This window comes from Hyla sarda, chromosome 2 (assembly GCF_029499605.1).
Source record: "Hyla sarda isolate aHylSar1 chromosome 2, aHylSar1.hap1, whole genome shotgun sequence".
In the NCBI taxonomy this organism is placed as follows: Eukaryota; Metazoa; Chordata; class Amphibia; order Anura; family Hylidae; genus Hyla; species Hyla sarda.
Window position 1 is genome coordinate 447,459,264 of NC_079190.1, and position 18,890 is coordinate 447,478,153.

The window sequence follows — 18,890 nt, forward strand, 5'->3', positions numbered from 1 at the left end:
AATACAGATCAAGGCATCTGCGGCATTGCGGTACTTTGATTGGATGATCGGATCGCCCGCAGCGCTGCCGCGGGGATCCGAACATCCAGCATGGCGGCCGGAGGTCCCCCACCTTGCTCCGGCCGTCTCCCGGGGTCTTCTGCTCTGGTCTGAGATCGAGCAGACCAGAGCAGAATATCACCGATAATACTGATCAGTGCTGTGTCCTATACATAGCACTGCACAGTATTAGCAATCTATAGATTACTATAGATAGTCCCCTATGGGGACATAAAAAGTGTAAAAAAAAAAAGTTGAAAAATGTAAAAGTAAAAAAAAAAAAAAAAAAGACAAATCCCCTCCCCCAATAAAAATGAAAATTGTCCGTTTTTCCCATTTTACCCCCAAAAAGTGTAATTTTTTTTTAATAAACATATTTGGTATCGCCGCGTGCGTAAATGTCCGAACTAACAAAATATAATGTTAATGATCCCGTACGATGAATGGCGTAAACGTAAAAAAAAAAAGTCCAGACATGCTGCTTTTTTCACATTTTATTCAAAAAAAAAATTAATAAAAATTGATCTAAAAGTTTTATATATGCATACCACCCTCTATATGGAAAAATGAAAAAGTTATAGGTGGGCAAAATAGGGCGATTTTAGATTACTGATTTTGTACAAAAAGTTTTAGATTTTTTTTTAAGCGGTACAAAAATATAAAAGTATCTAGCGATGGGTATCATTTTAATCGTATGGACCCACAGAATCAAGAACACTTCATTTTTACCGTAAATTGTACAGTGTGAAAACAAAACTCTCCAAAATGTGCAAAATTTTGGTTTTCATTTAAATTTCCTCCCTATTTTTAAATATCCTCCCTAATTTTTTGGGGGGTTCACCGTACATTTTATGGTAAAATGAAAGCTTTCATTACAAAGTACAATTGGTCACGCAAAAAACAAGCGCTTATATGGGTCTGTAGATGGAAATATAAAAGAGTTATGGATTTTAGAGCGAGGAGGAAAAAACGAAAACACTAAAATAAAATTGGCCTGGTCCTTAAGGTGAAAATGGGCTTGGTCATTAAGGGGTTAAGAGACATTTTAGAAAAATCTATTCACAATCTTTACACCATTGTTTTTCCAAAATGGCTCCGTATCCACCCTAGCAGAACCATTACCACAATTGTGTAATTGGAGAGATGAGGTGAGTATTAATAGGTTTGTCCTAGTGCAGTGTTTCCCAAGCAGGGAACCTCCAGCTGTTGAAAAACTACAACTCCCAGCATGCTCGGACAGCCTTCGGCTGGGTTTTGAAGTTTTGCAACAGCTGGAGGCCCCCTGCTTGGGAAACACTGTCCTAGTGGATGCAAAGAGCTGTAGTTCAGGTCACCAACCTGTGGTCGGGGCAGGACTTGCAGTTGTAATACAGAGATAAAAATCTATATATATAAAACTCAACGTGTGTATGTATGTGTGTATGTATGTGTGTATGTATGTGTGTATGTATGTATGTGTGTATGTATGTGTGTATGTATGTATGTATGTGTGTGTATGTATGTATGTATGTGTGTATGTATTTGTGCATGTATGTGTGAATGTATGTATGTATTTGTGTATGTATGTGTGTATGTATGTGTGTATTTGTGTATGTATGTGTGTATATATGTGTGTATGTATGTATGTGTGTATGTATGTGTGTATGTATATATGTGTGTGTATGTATGTGTGTATGTATGTATTTGTGTATGTGTGTGTATGTATGTGTGTATGTGTGTGTGTATGTGTGTATGTATGTATGTATGTGTGTATGTATGTATGTATATATGTGTGTGTATGTATGTGTGTATGTATGTATTTGTGTTTGTGTGTGTATGTATGTATGTATGTGTGTGTGTATGTATGTATGTGTATGTATGTGTGTATGTATGTGTGTATGTATGTATGTATGTATGTGTGTGTGTATGTATATATGTGTATGTATGTGTGTATGTATGTATGTATTTGTGTATGTATGTATTTGTGTATGTATGTGTGTATATATATATGTGTGTATGTATATATGTGTGTGTATGTATGTATGTATGTATTTGTGTATGTGTGTGTATATATGTGTGCATGTGTATGTATGTGTTTATGTATGTGTGTATGTATGTATGTGTGTGTGTATGTGTGTATGTTCCAGCATCACGTCCAAACGGCTAAAGATATTAACATGAAACTTGGCCACATGTTACTTATATGTCAACAACAAACATAGGATAGGTAATTTAACCCTTACTCACCCCCATTTGCCGGGGGCAGGGTTTATGTTTAAAGTCCCATACAAGTCTATGGGAAATGTATGTTACTGTATAACTTCCAAACGGCTGGAGATATTTCCATAATACTTGGTCACATGTTACTTATATGTCCACTTAAAATATAGGATAGCTAATTTAACCCTTAACTACCCCCATTTGTGAGGGTCGGGGTTTTTGTTTAAAGTCCTATGCAAATCAATGGGAAATGTATGTTCTTACATAACTTCCGTACGGCTGGAGATATTTCAATAACTGGTACACATAATACAGGTCTGGATAGGAGGTCGAGATAGGAGGATGGGATAGGAGGTCGAAATAGGTGGTCGGGATAGGAGGACGGGATAGGAGGACCGGAATAGGAGGACACGATAGGAGGACGGGATCGGAGGTTGAAATAGGAGGTCGGGATAGATGGACTGGATAGGGAGACGGGATAGGAGGTCGGGATAGGAGGTAGGGATAGATGGACTGGATAGGAGGTCGGGATAGATGGACTGGATAGGGAGACGGGATAGGAGGTCGGGATAGGAGGACGGGATAGGAGGACAGGATATGGGGTTGGGATATGACAACAATATATGAGGATGGGATATGAAGTCAAAAGTTTCCTCCTTTGTTTATTTTTCTCCCCAACAAGGATTAGGAAGGAAAAACCGGGCAACGCCGGGTACTCAGCTAGTATGTTCATATAATTTGATCCCAGTGATATACTGTAAACTTACATCGAGTTCTTCTCCCAGACCACACATAACATCTCCAAGATAAGGACGAGGACAAGCAATAGAGAGAAATAAGAAGCCGCACACTTGACATTATGTACACAGCTTTACTTCAGGTTTTGTAGTGTACCAATATTTTAGATAAAATTCTATACAATTCTTATATACAGTACCAGTGAAGATTATATATATAGCAGTAGAAAGATAAGTGGCTACATAAACATGGCAACGGCCACGAAAACTGAAATGATATGGATAAGGCTGGGTTCACACCACGTTTTTGTAATACAGTTCCCGTATACGCTTTCAATTTGAAAACCGTACAGAACTGTATTGAAAAACATATGCATTGAATCTTCATTGAAAACCGTATGCCAAACAATGCATCCGGTTGCATCCATTTTGCATCCAATACGGTTTTGTCTGTTTTTTTCCCGTACCCAAAACCGTAGCCTACCACGGTTTTTGGTCCGGGTGAAAAACCATATGGAAACCATATACGGTTTTTTAACATGGGATTCAATGGGAACCGTATATGCGTACGGTTCCATCCTGTTTGCACCATACAGTTTTTGACTTTGCACAGTTTTTCCTTGGAATATTAATCAAACAAGTGAAACTTTATTCATAATGGAGTGACAAGTTAAAAATTGATGCAACCGGACATCATTTTTAAAACCGTATACGGTTTTTAACAGTATACAGGTACAATTTGCACACGTTTTGATAGTTTGACGAATCAGTTTTTCATCAAAAACCTGATCCGGGAACTGTATTGCAAAAACATGGTGTGAATGCAGCCTAAGGCCGAGACTACTCGGTGACCTGGGCCGCACCACATGAAGATCGCAACATTGTATCAATACGCTGGTACTTGCAATTTCTAAGTCATATGGATTAATCCTTGTGGCACAACCGCCTGGGGATCATTCAGATGACTCTTTGTGCCTCCGCGGTACGGATCCATCGGAAGAAGCTCAAAATTGGCTACCGAAGTACCCTTGGATTGGCACAGACCCATTCAATCCAACAACCTTATCAGATTTTTTGCTCAGACTGAAAAACACGGCAGACCACATTTTTCAGTCTCAGCCAAAAGTCTGATATAGTCGAAAAATTTTATTGAACGGGGCTTGTGCCGATCCAAGCCCAGATATGTTGGCAGTCAATCTTGAGTTTCTCCAGACAGATCCATGCAAACGAGGCAAAAAACATAAATGTGAATGGTGCCATTGGGCCCATTTATACTACAGATTTTCCAAGCGGAATTCCACTGCGGAATCGTGCAGCAAATAAAAAAAAATAAAAAAAAACGGTGCAGCAGCCTCCCATTGTTTTTAATGAGATTCTGATGCACCATTTACACTACGGAATTTCCATGGCAGACATTACACACGGTGGAAATGTCAGATCCCAGCCGAAAGAGTAAACGTGTATATTTTTTCAGCGAAATCCGCTCAGTTATGCATGGTCATCTTTGGAGACCGCGCATTTTTGAGCAGGCTTAGCACCTGCTGCCCACAAAATCTCCACCCGGAAATATTCCAGGCAAAGATTTTATGGTCAGCAGCTGCCGGCAGAACAAGTCGGCGTTAAGCTTCAAAGATGGCATTGCGCTTTCTTCAAGTGGATTCCACCAAAAGAATATACAAGTTTATTATTTCAGCAGGGTCTGGGCTCTAGAATTTCAGCGGTGGAACTTTTTTGCAGCGGAAATTTGGTAGTGTGAATGGTGCAGAAATCCATTGGAAACAATGGGAGGCTGCTGCACTAGATTTCAGGCTGCAGAATTCTACTTGGAGTATGTAGTTTGAATGAGCACTGGCTTAAAATATCAGTGGAATTTAACCCCTTAAAGGTGTACTCCAGAGGATAATAAACGTTTAAAAGTCAACTGGTACCAGAAAGTTAAAACAGATTTGTAAATTACTTCTATTAAAAATCTTAATCCTTTCAGTACTTATCAGCTGCTGTAGGCTCCTCAGGAAGTTGTGTAGTTCTTTCCAGTCTGACCACAGTGCTCTCTGCTGACACATCTGTCCATGTCAGGAACTGTCCAGAGTAGGAGCAAATTCCCATGGCAAACCTCTCCTGCTCTTGGCAGTTCCTGACACAGACAGAGGTGGCAGCAGAGAGCATTGTGTTTTAGACTGGAAAGAACTATACAACATCCTCTGGAGCATACAGCAGCTGATAAGTACTGGAAAGGCTTAATATTTTTAAACAGAAGTAATAGAAATACCTGTAGAATTTTCTGGCAGCAGTTGATTTGAAAACATTTTTCTCTGGATTCCCGCTTTAAAAAAAATATTGGTTATACCTGCAGAAATGCACCAATTCAGCAGAATGTGCAGCCAACATATGGACATCACAGTGGAGGGGTGGGGAGGTGTCCTGGTCATGATGCCCCTCTATGAGCTTGCTGTGGCTTTCCCTAGCAAGGTTGGCTCTATACTAGGAGCTGGCCCCGGGGTAAATCAACTGATCACCCTGGAGGCCACATTTGGATATAGGGGCACCTCTGCTGAGACAACCCCTTTTACCAATAGCAAGCATTGTGCTTTAAAGCTGTAAAAAAAAAAAAAAAAAAAAAAAAAAGTTTAAATCTGTAACTGTTTCAATATGAAGTTTAAAAGAAAACAATATAAAACTTTAATACTGGTTCAAAATAATGTTGACATTTTGGTAGATTAAAAGTTATAGTGTCCCACGTTGTTATATCCTAGACGCCACTTATTTTCCCATCTTCCTTAGTGGTGATCCACAATGACCATTCCAGTAACCCAGACTCTGCCAACTTACAGACGGACCATTGATCGGTGACAGAACTCACTTGGCTGCCATCAATAGTCGCCATTTTGTTCTGTAAGTAAAAAACACTGATGTCACAGGACGGTCCCCAGCGCTAGGACATGTGCATTTCAGGAGATGACATCATGTGTGTCACTGTTGGGTCTCTGCCGCATTGCCAAAGGCGGGAGGGGCTTTCCATAAAAATCTAATTCGAGACAAACAGCAAAAACACAAGAGAGAATGGTCTGATTAGTATTATAGGGTGCGGGCACTTCCATTGGTATTGGCAGCGCATGCAGATGGAGGATGATGCGTAACATTGATCCAGAAAATGGAAAAGGAATTAGCGAAGGTTAGGCTGGGTTCACACTACGTTTTAAGCAATACGGGACCGTTTACGGCTGAAGGGGGAGCGAAAACCGGGCGCTCCCCTATCCCAGCAGTATCCAGCCCGTATGTAATGCATTTCAATGAGCTGACTGGAGTCAAACGCTGACTCTGGTCGGCTCATTTTTGCCCCGTATACGGTTTTCTAACCGGATCTAAAACCGTGGTAAGACCAGCGTTTGACTGCAGTCCGCTCATTAAAATGCATTACATACGGGCTGGATATGGCTGGGATAGGGGAACGCCCGGTTTTCGCTCCCCCTTCAACCGTATACGGTCCCGTATTGCTTAAAACGTAGTGTGAACCCAGCCTTAGTCAGATTGATGAAAACATTACCACAATGAAAAGCGATCGTCCTAAAATCAAGAAGAAAGGTACTCTGTGTATTAGGGTAAGGTCATATATGACAAATTTGTTGTAGAATAATTAATCTAAATCAGTGGTCTCCAAATGGTGGCCTTCCAAATGTTGCAAAACTACAACTCCCAGCATGCCCGGACAGCCAATGTCGGCACGGTCCACCAGACGCCTTCAGAATCTCCGGCCAGAAATTCCTCAGTCTGACCCTAGCCTTACGCTGACTGCCTGTTTATCCATGCATAGTATATCTCTACACTATCAGAGTTTTACTGCCATGGATTTAGACACAAATCCTCTGTAAAATTCGCTTGCGTGACATTCCAGGGAAAAATCTGTTCCAGTTCTCGGGATTGGCAGGGGCCCTGTGGTCAAACCCTCTTGTCATCCTCTATCCTTTGCATAGAGGATAAGAAGCTGGAATAGGAACACTCCTTTATGGTCTATTCACACGTACAGTATTCTGCACAGATTTGATGGACAGGATTTTCTGCTGAAGATTTCAATGTAAACTAAATGACAGAACACCGCTTCAAATCCTGTGCATGAGATCTGCGCACAATACTGTACATGTGAATAGACCCTTAGGGTACGTTCACACATACAGGATCTGCTACATACTTTTTGCTGCATATTTTCTGCAGCTGATTTTGCTACCCATGGGTAACCAGATCAGCTATGTAAACTATGTCGAATTTGTTGCATATTTGCTGCTGTGTATTTTCCTACCCAGTGACGTCAGTGAAAATATGCAGCAGCAAATACACAACAAAATATGCAACGTAATACCCTACCCTTAGGGTGTATTCACATGTACAGTATCCTGTGTATACTTGATGCACAGGATACTGTACGTGTGTATAGACCCTTAAAAAGCAAATTCATTACTTTTTAACCTTAAAGAGGTAACAAATGGTGGAAAACAAATCAACTGGTGCCAGAAAGTTAAACAGATTTGATTTGTAAGTTATTTCTATTTAAAAATCTTAATCCTACCAGTACTTATCAGCTGCTGTATGCTTTACAGAGGAAGTTGTGTAGTTTTTTTCCAGTCTGACCAAAGTTCTCTCTGTTGCCACCTCTGTCTTTGTCAGGAACAGAGTAGAAGCAAATACCCACAGCAAATCTCTCCTGCTTTGGACAGTTCCTGACATGGACAGAGGTGGCAGCAGAGAGCACTGTGGTCAGACTTGAAAGAACTACACAACTTCCTCTGTAGTATACAGCAGCTGATAAGTACTGGAAGGATTAAAGGAGTAGTCTCATGGAAAAAAAAGTGTGCAGGGGGTCCGAGTGCTGGGGCCCCTGCAATCTCCTGTACGGAGCCCCGGCCCTCCCCTGGAGTGGCGCGTCATGACCCCCGCCCGAAGTGGGGGCCGCGACGTCTGCTCCATATACCTCTATAGGAGAGCTGTTCGGCTATCTTCGGCTCTCCCATAGAGATATATGAAGGGGGCTTGGTGGCCCCAGCGGATCTCAGTGATGAGTCCTGGTGCAACAACAACAACATCAGAAGTCGTTTTAAATGACAGCAATAATTTAGAATTATTTGTATATCTGACCAGAAGTCTGTATCTGACACTATAACACACAAGTAATATGGACATGTGAGTAAAACCATGAGTGAGAGTAAGATGATAAGTCAGTGTTACAGACTGTAGGTAAATGAAAGGCACAAAAGACAAAGAGGCTGGAAACTGATTTATTAAAGTGTAAAGTGCAACAAACCATATAGAAAAATAAAGGTTTACTGGAAAATTATTTCTGGCAATAAAATATTTTTCTACCTGAAAATACTCGGCTCCCATTGTGCTTATTTATCTATTTTTATTAGATTTTTGTAGTGCTTATTTATCTGGTTATCAGTTAGACTTCCTTATTCTGGGACCACTATATATTGCTATCCAGTCCCCTATGGTGGCAGACACCAAGGCCCAGCCAGCAGATGTCCACGTTCTTGTGATGTGACCGAGAGCACTGGGTAAGGATTTATTATTTCCCCCGCCATTTTCTTTTAGTTTCTTTAGGGGACCTGTCATCTTTGAAGTACTGTATTTTTTATGAAATACTGCAATATCCATGAAATAGTTCTACAGAAGCTTATCTTACAATCTTACATTGTGCTGTTCCCTCTGTTATTCCTCCTGGAAACATTTAAATAGCTTGTAAATGGGGTGTGTCCCTACAAAGTCACATGTCATACAATCAGCGCTGACTGTACCGTACTCTGTAGTGCTACGTCCAATGACCAGGGTAATGGTAAGGACCGGTTGTCTACTGATACATTTCCTGGGAGGTATAACAGAGGGACGGTACAATGCAGAGATCTAAAAGATGCTGCAGCAAGATCATTTAAGGGGGAATGAGTATTACATGTATTAGCCAGGTTAGCCAAAGGGCGTCTCTCCACTCTGGCTTATAGGGTGGAGCCCCCAACCCCATCTAAGGTATATGGCATATTGCTTCTAGACGATCACGATCAGGAGATAGATTTGCCAGAAGTCCCATGCAAATCTGAAATTACAGCAAAATTTAAAAGGGGTACTCTGCTGCCCCAGCGTTCGGAACATTTTGTTCCCAACGCTTGGAGAGGGCAGCGGGGTAGTGACGTCACGTCTCACCCCCTCAATGCAAGTTTATAGGAGGGGCAGGGTGCCGGCCACCACGCCCCCTCCCATAGACCTGCATTGAGGGGGTGTGGTGTGACGTCACGAGGGGCGTGGCAGAGATGTCAAGACCCTGCCGCCCGAACACAGGTTGTAAAAGAACGCTGGGTGCTGCATAGGCGGTCCCCAGCGGCAGAACCCCTGCGATCAGACATCTTATCCCCTATCCTTTGGATAGGGGATAAGATGTCTAGGGGTGGAGTACCCCTTTAAATACCTTCTGACATTACCTTCATTGGGATTCATGTGGTTAGTTAGTGTCTGCAGAACATCATTACTGCTAAAGAGGAAAGAAACGTGAGGTACACAGACTGAAAAGACAGATGGCCATGCCTGTTAATGGAACCGCTACACATGAAGGAAAGCGATGTGTTAATAAGCGCGCAATGCCATGGAGAATGGGGAGGAGTTTGCATGCGAAGAAACAGAAGATAAAGGCATTCTACGGTTACCATTATGATGTGTTTCTCCAAGAGGCTCAAGCTTTGGAAGTCTAGAAACTTTTGGGGTTCCCCAGCCAACTACAGGGAAAACAAACAGAATTTCACTTAAGGTAAAATAAAATAGGAAATCACTAGCGAATGGCTCTGGAGACTGTAAAAGCATAAAACAAGGGGTTAACCATAGTATGGGTGTAATATTCTGAAAAAGACAAAATATGGTCTAACAATCTTATAAAACTGATCAGTAATTTACTGTTCAAAAATACATTTTACAAGTAAAAAAAAAACATTAATAGACTTAAAGGGGTACTCCAGCCCCAAGACATCTTATCCCCTATCCAAAGGATAGGGGATAAGCTGTCTGATCGCGGGGGTCCCGCCGCTGGGGACCCCCGCAATCTAGCATGCAGCACCCACCTGTAAGCAGGTCCTGCCCCCTTCCATAGACTTGCATTGAGGGGGTGGGACATGATGTCACACGGGGGGCGGAGTAAGGGTGTGATGTCACATGGGGGCGGAGTCGTGACATCACGATACTCCGGCCCCGTGGTTGGGAGGCATAATACTGAGAGCCTCCAGTGCTTCCAGCAGTGCTTACAGGTGGGTGGTGCATGTTAGATTGCGGGAGTCCCCAGCGATCAGACATCTTATCCCCTATCCTTTGGATAGGGAATAAGATGTCTTGGGGTCGGAGTACCCCTTTAAATACTAAACCCCAAAATACTTTTGGCCCGTCACAAGTGGAGATCCGACAACTGGGATTCCTGCAGATGTCGTACACCAGAGTTTCCCCAAACAGGGTGCCTTCAGCTGTTGCAAAACTACAATTCCCAGCATGCCCGGACAGCCAAAGGCTGTCCGGGCATGCTGGGAATTGTAGTTTTGCAACAGCTGAAGGCACCTTGGTTGAAAAACACTACAAAAACAAGTCCCGTATCCAGTTTTTAAATTAAAGTAATATGGCCAGGTCTCCCACCCAAATTCTCTCTGGAAGGAAGACGTATCATAAAAGTCAACTCTACCACCCTTATCGCTTAGGTCAGCATTTTTCAACCAGGGTGCCTCCAGCTGTTGCAGAACTACAACTTCCAGCATGCCCGGAAAGCCAAAAGCTGTCCAGATATGCTAGTAGTTATAGTTTTGCAACAGCTGGAGGCACCCTGGTTGGAATAAATACTTCCTTATGCACGGGATAAGGGATGGTGGTACAATCTCTTTTAATAAAATATTAGACATAAAAAATTTTTATAAAGCTCAGATGATGCTATTGCTGAAGCTCAGGTGTTACGGCGACATACGCATAAAAGCCGTCTTCATTATTGTCCACAATAAAACTAATAGTCTGTGATTTGCTTGGATGTCTTCCAGCAGCAGACGCACTCCGTTACTCACCGGGTAACTGTGGCGGCGGAGTCGTTGGGCTCTTTAAATCAGACTCGTCTGCGCTTAAAGGTTCTATTTTATTTCTTTTCATTTTGAGTTTTTTTGTCTTCTTTTTGCTTTGCGCTAAAGTAGAAAAAACAAAGACAAATCGTGTATAATTTTAAACAGCATTTGCTTGCACCCAGTACTGCTGACCACCCGGTGTGCAGGGAACTGAAGCACAGCTCCCAACTGGGTATGGTTTATTCTCCATACCATAGAAGTTACAGAAGATGGGCCCATTGCAATCAAAGTAATGGCATATCCCAGCTATAGGTCATCACTTAAAGGGGTACTCCGCACCCCTAGACATCTTATCCCCTATCCAAAGGATAGGGGATAAGATGTCAGATCGCCAGGGTCCCGCTGCTGGGGACCCCCGGGATCTCGGCTGCAGCACCCACACCGGCAACGCTGGAGGCTTCAGATCCCGACCACAATGGCGGACGAGCGTGACGTCACAACTCTGCCCCGTGTGACGTCACGCTCTGCCCCCTCAATGCAAGTCTATGGGAGGTCCGTCACGCCCCCTCCCATAGACTTGCATTGAGGGGGCGTGACGGCACACAGGGCGGAGTTGTGACGTCACGCTCGTCCGCCATTGTGGTCGGGATCTGAAGCCTCCAGCGTTGCCGATGTGAGGTAAAAGAGTGACATGTGATGTCTTATCTATGTGCATAGTGTCACTATCTTCTCTAAGCCTCATGCAGCACAATAGAATCCCACAACTTCTGCTGACACTGTCCCAGTCTACACAGCACAGCTGACCCAAAATAAATAAAATAAATTAATTAAAAGGGGTTATTCATCATAAGGTGATTTTAGCACTTAACTGCCAGACAGTAATGGGCATACTTAGGAAAGATCCATGCTCGTCTTGGTGCTTGCAAGTCCACTATAATGCTTTGGCTTTATAGTTCCAGGATCCCTTGTTGAGGTCACTTTTCTTTCTCCCACACATCAGCCACCCCTTACACATTAAAGCACACCTGAGACAATTCTCTGTAACCCTGTGAAGAATGATCTCCACCACCACCCAGCGGTCGCTCCACTCATTGAAGCACAGACATGTTCCCCTTGAACACCTAACTAGTGATGTAATGTCTCAGGCCACCATTCAACCTGGGAAAACCTGAGACCACACTTTTATATGCTGTTAAAAAATAAACATTGGGGCAAAGAATTGCGAGACCATCCATCAAACACAGGTACAGACACTTTATTATGAACTACACTAACTTTACAGCCCCTGTAGCATAGTCATAAAAAAATTACTGGAATACCCCTTTGAATAAATAAAAGTACCTGATTCCCTTCCTTCAAAAGGGTCTACACTTGAATCATCCTGCTCCAGCTTCTGGCTCAAAGCATCTTTGTATGATTCTAATAATTGTCCATCCTGAGATGCCCGCCCGCTCTCACTGCCATCACTTCTGGAATCAATCTCTTCTTCTGCCTTAGGCTCTAGGGCAATGTCTATGCCATTTTGTCCATTCACCATTTTCTGACGCTTTTTCTCCTTTTCCTTCCTGATTTTTCCTTCATTCTATTAACAAAAATAAGAAGAGATAAATCGCAATTCAGCAGCAACATCCATCATGCTCTGAAGACAGGTTGGCCAAACAGGCGTGTATTGTTTGTGCAGCTGTCTCTTATATAATGCACCGATATACACGTACGTCTTCTATCTACTTCCCAAGAGCTCAGCTAGACAGGTGTTCTCTATAGAAGTTATTATGGGATGGCTATAAAACTAACTGACAGCTGCTGTATACACTGCCAAGTTTCTATCAATGGATGGTTTGTGGATCGCACTTGAAGAATGATTTCTTATTATAAAACCAGATCAAAGTTCAATGTAACAGGATAGAAAGATAACAGCTAGTAAATACAGCACTGTATAATGCTATACCTCCGTGATGACGGCCGATATAGGCTGGAATGGATTGACCATAGGAACAGACGTATCTTCATCAACCAGTTGTCTTCCCTCTCGCTCGGCTTCTTCCCTTTCCCGTTCTTCTCTATAGAGAACATAATGAAACAAGAATGTAGTTTAGACACAAACAATGCTGGATCTGCAATCACAGGGACTTAAAGGGGTACTCCGCCCGTGACATCTTCTCCCCTAACTAAAAGGAAAGGGGATATGATGTCTAATCACGGGGATCCAGCCACTGGGACCCTCACGATCTCCGGCCCATCTCTCCGGCATTCTGAACACTTATGTCATGAAGGGGTCATGACGTCACACCCCCTCCATTTACGTCTATGGGAGGAGGCGCGATTGCTGTGGTTGAGCAACAACAGCCGTCAAGCCTCCACCCATAGACATGAATAGAGAAGGCATGATATTACTACCATGACCGCCTGAAACCGGCATTCTGAACATAAATGTTCACAACACTAGGGTGCTGGGCCGGAGATCCCAGGAACCAGACCCCCTGTGATCAGACATTTTATCCCCTATCCAGCGGAGTACCCCTTTAACTCAAGACGAAGGGTGTAATGGTTTGTTATAACATTTCTTCCGATGGGTAGAAGTGGGACAAATTATCTCTAAAAAGTGCAGCAGCCACATTTACTCTGTTATTTAACTGGCATTACAGAACTGCTGACTGAATCGTTTTCATATGGTGGTTATTATGCAGATGTAGCAGAGCTGAGTCAAACTATGTGACAGAGCCATCGAGTCATCATTAGACACGACTCCTAGTCAAGTGTTTTTATTAACAGGAGAGGTAAACATAGTGATGCAGCCCGGCAATGGTCATTCCTAGGTAAACTAGTACAGGATGAGACAAATACATCCAGCATAACTAATGCACTCCAAAACCTCTCACAGGGAGAAATGACTGCTGGAGGGGTCCAGAAATACTAAATCGCAGGGAGATTCCACTAAAGACCGTTCTGCCAGTAAGAAAAATACATGTATATGGGCAGCTAAAAAAATGGGTCTATAATGATGGTGCTGGGTGTATTAATATCTAGATGCCCTATAGCAGAGGTCTCCAACCTGTGGTTCTCCAGATGCTATCATACAACTCTCATCGTACACTGCAGGCTGTCAGGAGAGCCACAGACTGGATACCACTGTCTTATAGGTAACTGCTCAGCACATGATGAACAGTGGTCCAGACCCAGTTTAGAGAGCACTATGCAACTTATGGTTCCTCTGGGCCTGAATGGCTGACGACAAACATATTTTTTCCATTACTTTAACTTTTTTTTTCATTAATGTTCTTTAGGTTTCGTTTTTATAGTGTTCACTTTGTGGAGAACAGATTACAATTACATTGTCTCCAAATTAAAACACATTTACATTTTTTTATACAATGTAATTTATTTCTGTATTAGGCTGCTTATAGGTATAACACAGGCATATTAAAAGGAATTTCACACCAGACACTTTTCCCCTATTCTCCTGTGGTTAAGTGTCCGTAGGCAGTGGACAACCTCTGGGCCCCCCCAAGATTTTGAGAACAAAACTCTCGAAGCCCAATACACTGTCTATGGTAGTTGGGGTACAATGCTTGGCTTTTTCCAACACTTCTTTTGAGTCCTGTTCTCAAGATAGCAGGTGAGTCCCAAAGATCAACTCCCCCACGAGAAGACATTTATCCTTATCCTGGAGTGTCCATGAAGGCAAAACTGCAAAACTTCTTGAAGCCCAAGGCCTAATAGGCTTATATACAAGGCAGAACTGGAGGTCATTGTTAGGTCTCCAGCTAATATGGCAACCTATTAACCATGGCATCTGAAGGGTTAAACAGCCATGATCTGAGGGTTTTAGATGTATGTTACAGCTTATACCCTTTGTAAATGCTTCATACACCACTTCTGAGCCACCCTCCTTATAGCACTGCATATTAGAGGAACTACAATCTCACTGTGACGTACCATTGTGGTGCAGTGTGGAAGGGGTTAAACAAAAAACTGGTCTCCAGAAATAACCTGTCACACATATGACAAGCACACATAATGACATAAATTAGCTCCATGAACTTCAGTGTGTATGTTACAATGTATTCTGTATATCTGTCTGTGGTATAAACATGTATACATAAGGCATGATGTGAATAAACACAGATTTTCTAACGCTATATTCATGAATTATTATTATTATCAAAATGATTATTATAGTGTGTATTACCGTTCCTCGCGGAGCCTCTTGACTCGCTCAGCAATTTTCTGCTTTTCTTGTTCCTCTTGGGCTCGCTGCTCGGTAGTCTCTTTCTGGACACGTTCGTGAAGTGCTTCAAAATCTTTTGCTATGACTTCTAGCAACCAGTTCAGACCTTTTCTTATATGGGAATCAATTTTTTTCCCATAGCCTAGAGCTGCCGAACATGGCTCCTAAGAAAAGGCGGGAAAAAAACAATACTTTACTGCACGTATAACCTAAGGCAGTGTTTCTCAACTTGAGGTACATATATGCATCGTGGGCGGGGGGAGTTGGGCACTGCTGCTTTCCACTGAATCTCAGTTGTTACATGGTTTTTGATGTAAAGAGTAGCACAGTCTCCTTGTCAAAAATCATGGTGATATCAACATGTAGTGCTGGGCGGTATATCGGTTCATACCAAAAATTTTTCCTGCACAATATGAATTTTTCCCATACCGCAATAACGGTTAGACCCCTCCCCCCTTGAATGAATGAATTATCAGCCGCAGCGCGCTGTCCCCACATCGAGGAACTAATCCTATGTAACCCGCGAGTGCTCCTTCTCTACCCCCAAAATCATATGTGACCCACGAGCGCTCCTTCTCTACCCCCCTCCAATCATATGTAACCCGCGATCACTCCTTCTCTATCCCCCTCCAATCATATGTGACCCACAAGCGCTCCTTCTCTACCCCCCTCCAATCATGTGACCCGCGAGCACTCCTTCTCTACCCCCCTCCAATCATATGTAACCCGCGAGTGCTCCTTCTCTATCCCCCTCCAATCATATGTGACCCGCAAGCACTTCTTCTCTACCCCTCTCCAATCATATGTGACCCGCAAGCACTTCTTCTCTACCCCTCTCCAATCATATGTGACCCGCGAGCACTCCTTCTCTATCCCCCTGCAATCACATGTAACCCGCGAGCACTCCTTCTCTACCCCCCTCCAATCATGTGTGACCCACGAGCGCTCCTTCTCTACCCCCCCAATCATATGTGACCCGCGAGCGCTCCTTCTCCCCCTCCCCCAATGAGTTATCAGCTGCTGCGCTGTACTGTACTCTGTATTCCTGTGCCAGGGCTGCAAATATTAAAAAACAAATTTTCACTCACCTTCACCTACGTTCCCCCATTGCTCCGGTAACTGCCTCACACTCTTCCTGGGGATGGGAATGTCACAGAGCCATCAGCCTATAACCGGCCGCAGTGATGTCCCCCCTTGGCCGGTGATAGGCTGAGCGCACTGTCATGTAAGGAGCCGGACGGCTTCTTACATGATAGGCTGACGGCTCTGTGATGTTCCCATTCCCAGAAAGCAGCAAGAGGATCGCAGCAGGGGATCGTGAGGCCGGTACTGGAGTAACTGGGGAACGTAGAAAGGAAGGGAATTAAAGTTTGTTTTTTTAATATTTGCAGCCCGGATACAGGAATACAGTACAGTAGTACAGGAGTACAGTACAGCACAGCACAGCGGCTGATAATTCATTGGGGGAGGGGGAGAAGGAGCGCTTGCGGGTCACATATGATTGGGGGGGTTAGAGAAGGAGCGCTCGCGGGTCACATATGATTTGGGGGGGGGGGAATACCGTTAAATACCATGGACCCGCAATAACTTACAAAAATACAGCAATACACATTTTTGGTCATACCGCCCAGCACTATCAACATGTAAATATGCCCTTAAGATGGCAGCACATGGGCTGGCATAGGTTGCATGCTGCCTGAATCTCGTAGCTAAAGAAAGTCACAGATGAACTTGCTGTTTCAGTAACTTGTGGACAATGAAGCCACCCTATTTACTTTCATTAGCTGCATTGCGATCTTTGGCCACAAGAGTCCTGCCGCAGAGTCACTGAGAGGTTCTAACCAAAATGTGGCTCTGCAATAACTTTAAAAAAAAACAAAACATAATGGCACGGCTAGGCAAGAATTTAAAAAATAAACATACAAGGTCCCACAGTCTATATAAATGTCAATGCACAACATCTTCCGGCATATTTTATATTAAATATACAAAGTGAAGTTATACTCACAATTTGACATAAGCACTTGTTGTCATTCACCAATTTCTCCAGTGACAGAAACTCTATAATATCAGCTTCGGCCATTGCACCCTCCCGATCCTGCTTATTTGCTAAACTGTAGGGTTAAAAAAAATAGGAGAAATACCCTGGGATGGTTAATGATTCATATTCCAGATCCTATATATTATCACTATTCTATAGACTCAGAGGCCCATATCATTTAACTGGAAAACTTTAAGGAAAAAAAAAAAAAAAAAAAAACAGATAATTAACAACTAGGGGTGTGAATTGGCAAGAATCTGACGATGCGACATGTATTGCAATACACGTATGACGATACGATATATTGCGATATATCCCGATTCTGTTTCAAAAACGTTGATACCAAATATGTTTATTTTTATTATGTTTACATGTTTTTATATAGGAATAGGGGGTGATTTGAACTTTTAATATGGAAGGGGTTAATGTGTGTCTTTTAAACTTTTATTAAAACTTTTTTTTTTTAATACACTTTATTAGACTTCTAGGAGGAATCATTAGATTCCTCAGACAGATGAATATAGTTCTACTGAACTCCATTGCTCTGTGATCCATTGATAGAGCCTGGCTGGACTAGGATCTATCAATGACAGAGCCACAGGACAGCAGGAAGAAGAGGTAAGCCCTCCGGCTACCTCCACAGTGGGTCGCCCGCCCGCGATCGCGCTGCGGGGGGGGGGGGCGATCCACCCCACTAGTCCACCAGGGAGCATTCACAGGTCCCTTTAGACGCCGCTGTCAGCTTTGAAAGCGGCAATATAAAGGGATAATAGCCAGCCGCGGCCAACGCCACATGCTGGCTATTAGCGGCGGCTCCCGGCTACTGAAAACAGCCGAGGGCTGCAGAGTATGGAGCGGGCAGGAGTCAGGAGCCCGCTCCATACACCCAGAGTGCCACCGCGATTGTCAGGTCCGGCCCTGGTTGCACGAGTCGGAAAAATTCACCTGCCCGGCGCCCGGAACCGCATGTCCCGGGCATCGGGTGATACGAATTCCACATCCCTAAAAAGATAGATTCAAAAATATTTTGAATCGATACAGTATCGCCAAAATAAAAATCACGAAAATCGAGTGAATCGATTTTTTCTTACACCCCTATTAACAACATAGATAATTTCAGTTGATTATTACTTTGATGAATGAATACTTATGTTTATTTACATGTACAGTATCCTGTGCATATTTGATGTGCAGGATTAGAAGCTGCAGATTTTTATGCTACAGATTTCAATGTAAACTAAATGACTGAATACAGCATGAAATCTGCAGCTACAAATCCTGCGCATCAAATATGCACAGGATACTGTACGTGTGAATACACCCTTAAGGAGGTTTTGCCACTGTTCCCACTTGGGGCCCATTGATCGGACCCCCTGCATTCAGGCATTTATCGCCTATCCTATGAATGAAGTGTTTTTCCCCAGACTACCCCTTTACCAAAAGGTCACAGAGAATGCCAAGTAATATTTTCCATTCAAATTAATGGAATAGTTCCTGTCTATTGATGTTGTTGTCCATAGGGCTTGCTGTAAAGCATCTATCTAAATGCTGTTAAAAACGAGGTGTCAGTCCCCATAATAATGTAC

General features: G+C 43.1%; 1 protein-coding gene across 3 annotated transcripts in view; it reads right to left on the reverse strand.

Annotated features, from left to right (window-relative positions):
* Positions 1–5,222: 5,222 nt before the first annotated feature.
* ARL13B (ADP ribosylation factor like GTPase 13B) overlaps positions 5,223–18,890 on the reverse strand; it is a 61,598-nt gene continuing 47,930 nt past the window's right edge. The window contains exons 5-11 of one of the 3 annotated variants that reach the window (XM_056559340.1): positions 17,272–17,377; positions 15,225–15,427; positions 12,984–13,095; positions 12,377–12,617; positions 11,042–11,155; positions 9,659–9,727; positions 5,223–5,865 (exon numbers count right to left, since the gene is read on the reverse strand). In XM_056559340.1, coding sequence (XP_056415315.1) covers positions 5,846–5,865; positions 9,659–9,727; positions 11,042–11,155; positions 12,377–12,617; positions 12,984–13,095; positions 15,225–15,427; positions 17,272–17,377 — 865 coding nt within the window. In that variant the 3' untranslated portion in view covers positions 5,223–5,845. Of the gene's footprint in view, positions 6,001–7,818; positions 9,728–11,041; positions 11,156–12,376; positions 12,618–12,983; positions 13,096–15,224; positions 15,428–17,271; positions 17,378–18,890 lie in introns of those variants that run through there. The other 2 variants (XM_056559339.1, XM_056559338.1) reach the window with 2 other exon arrangements.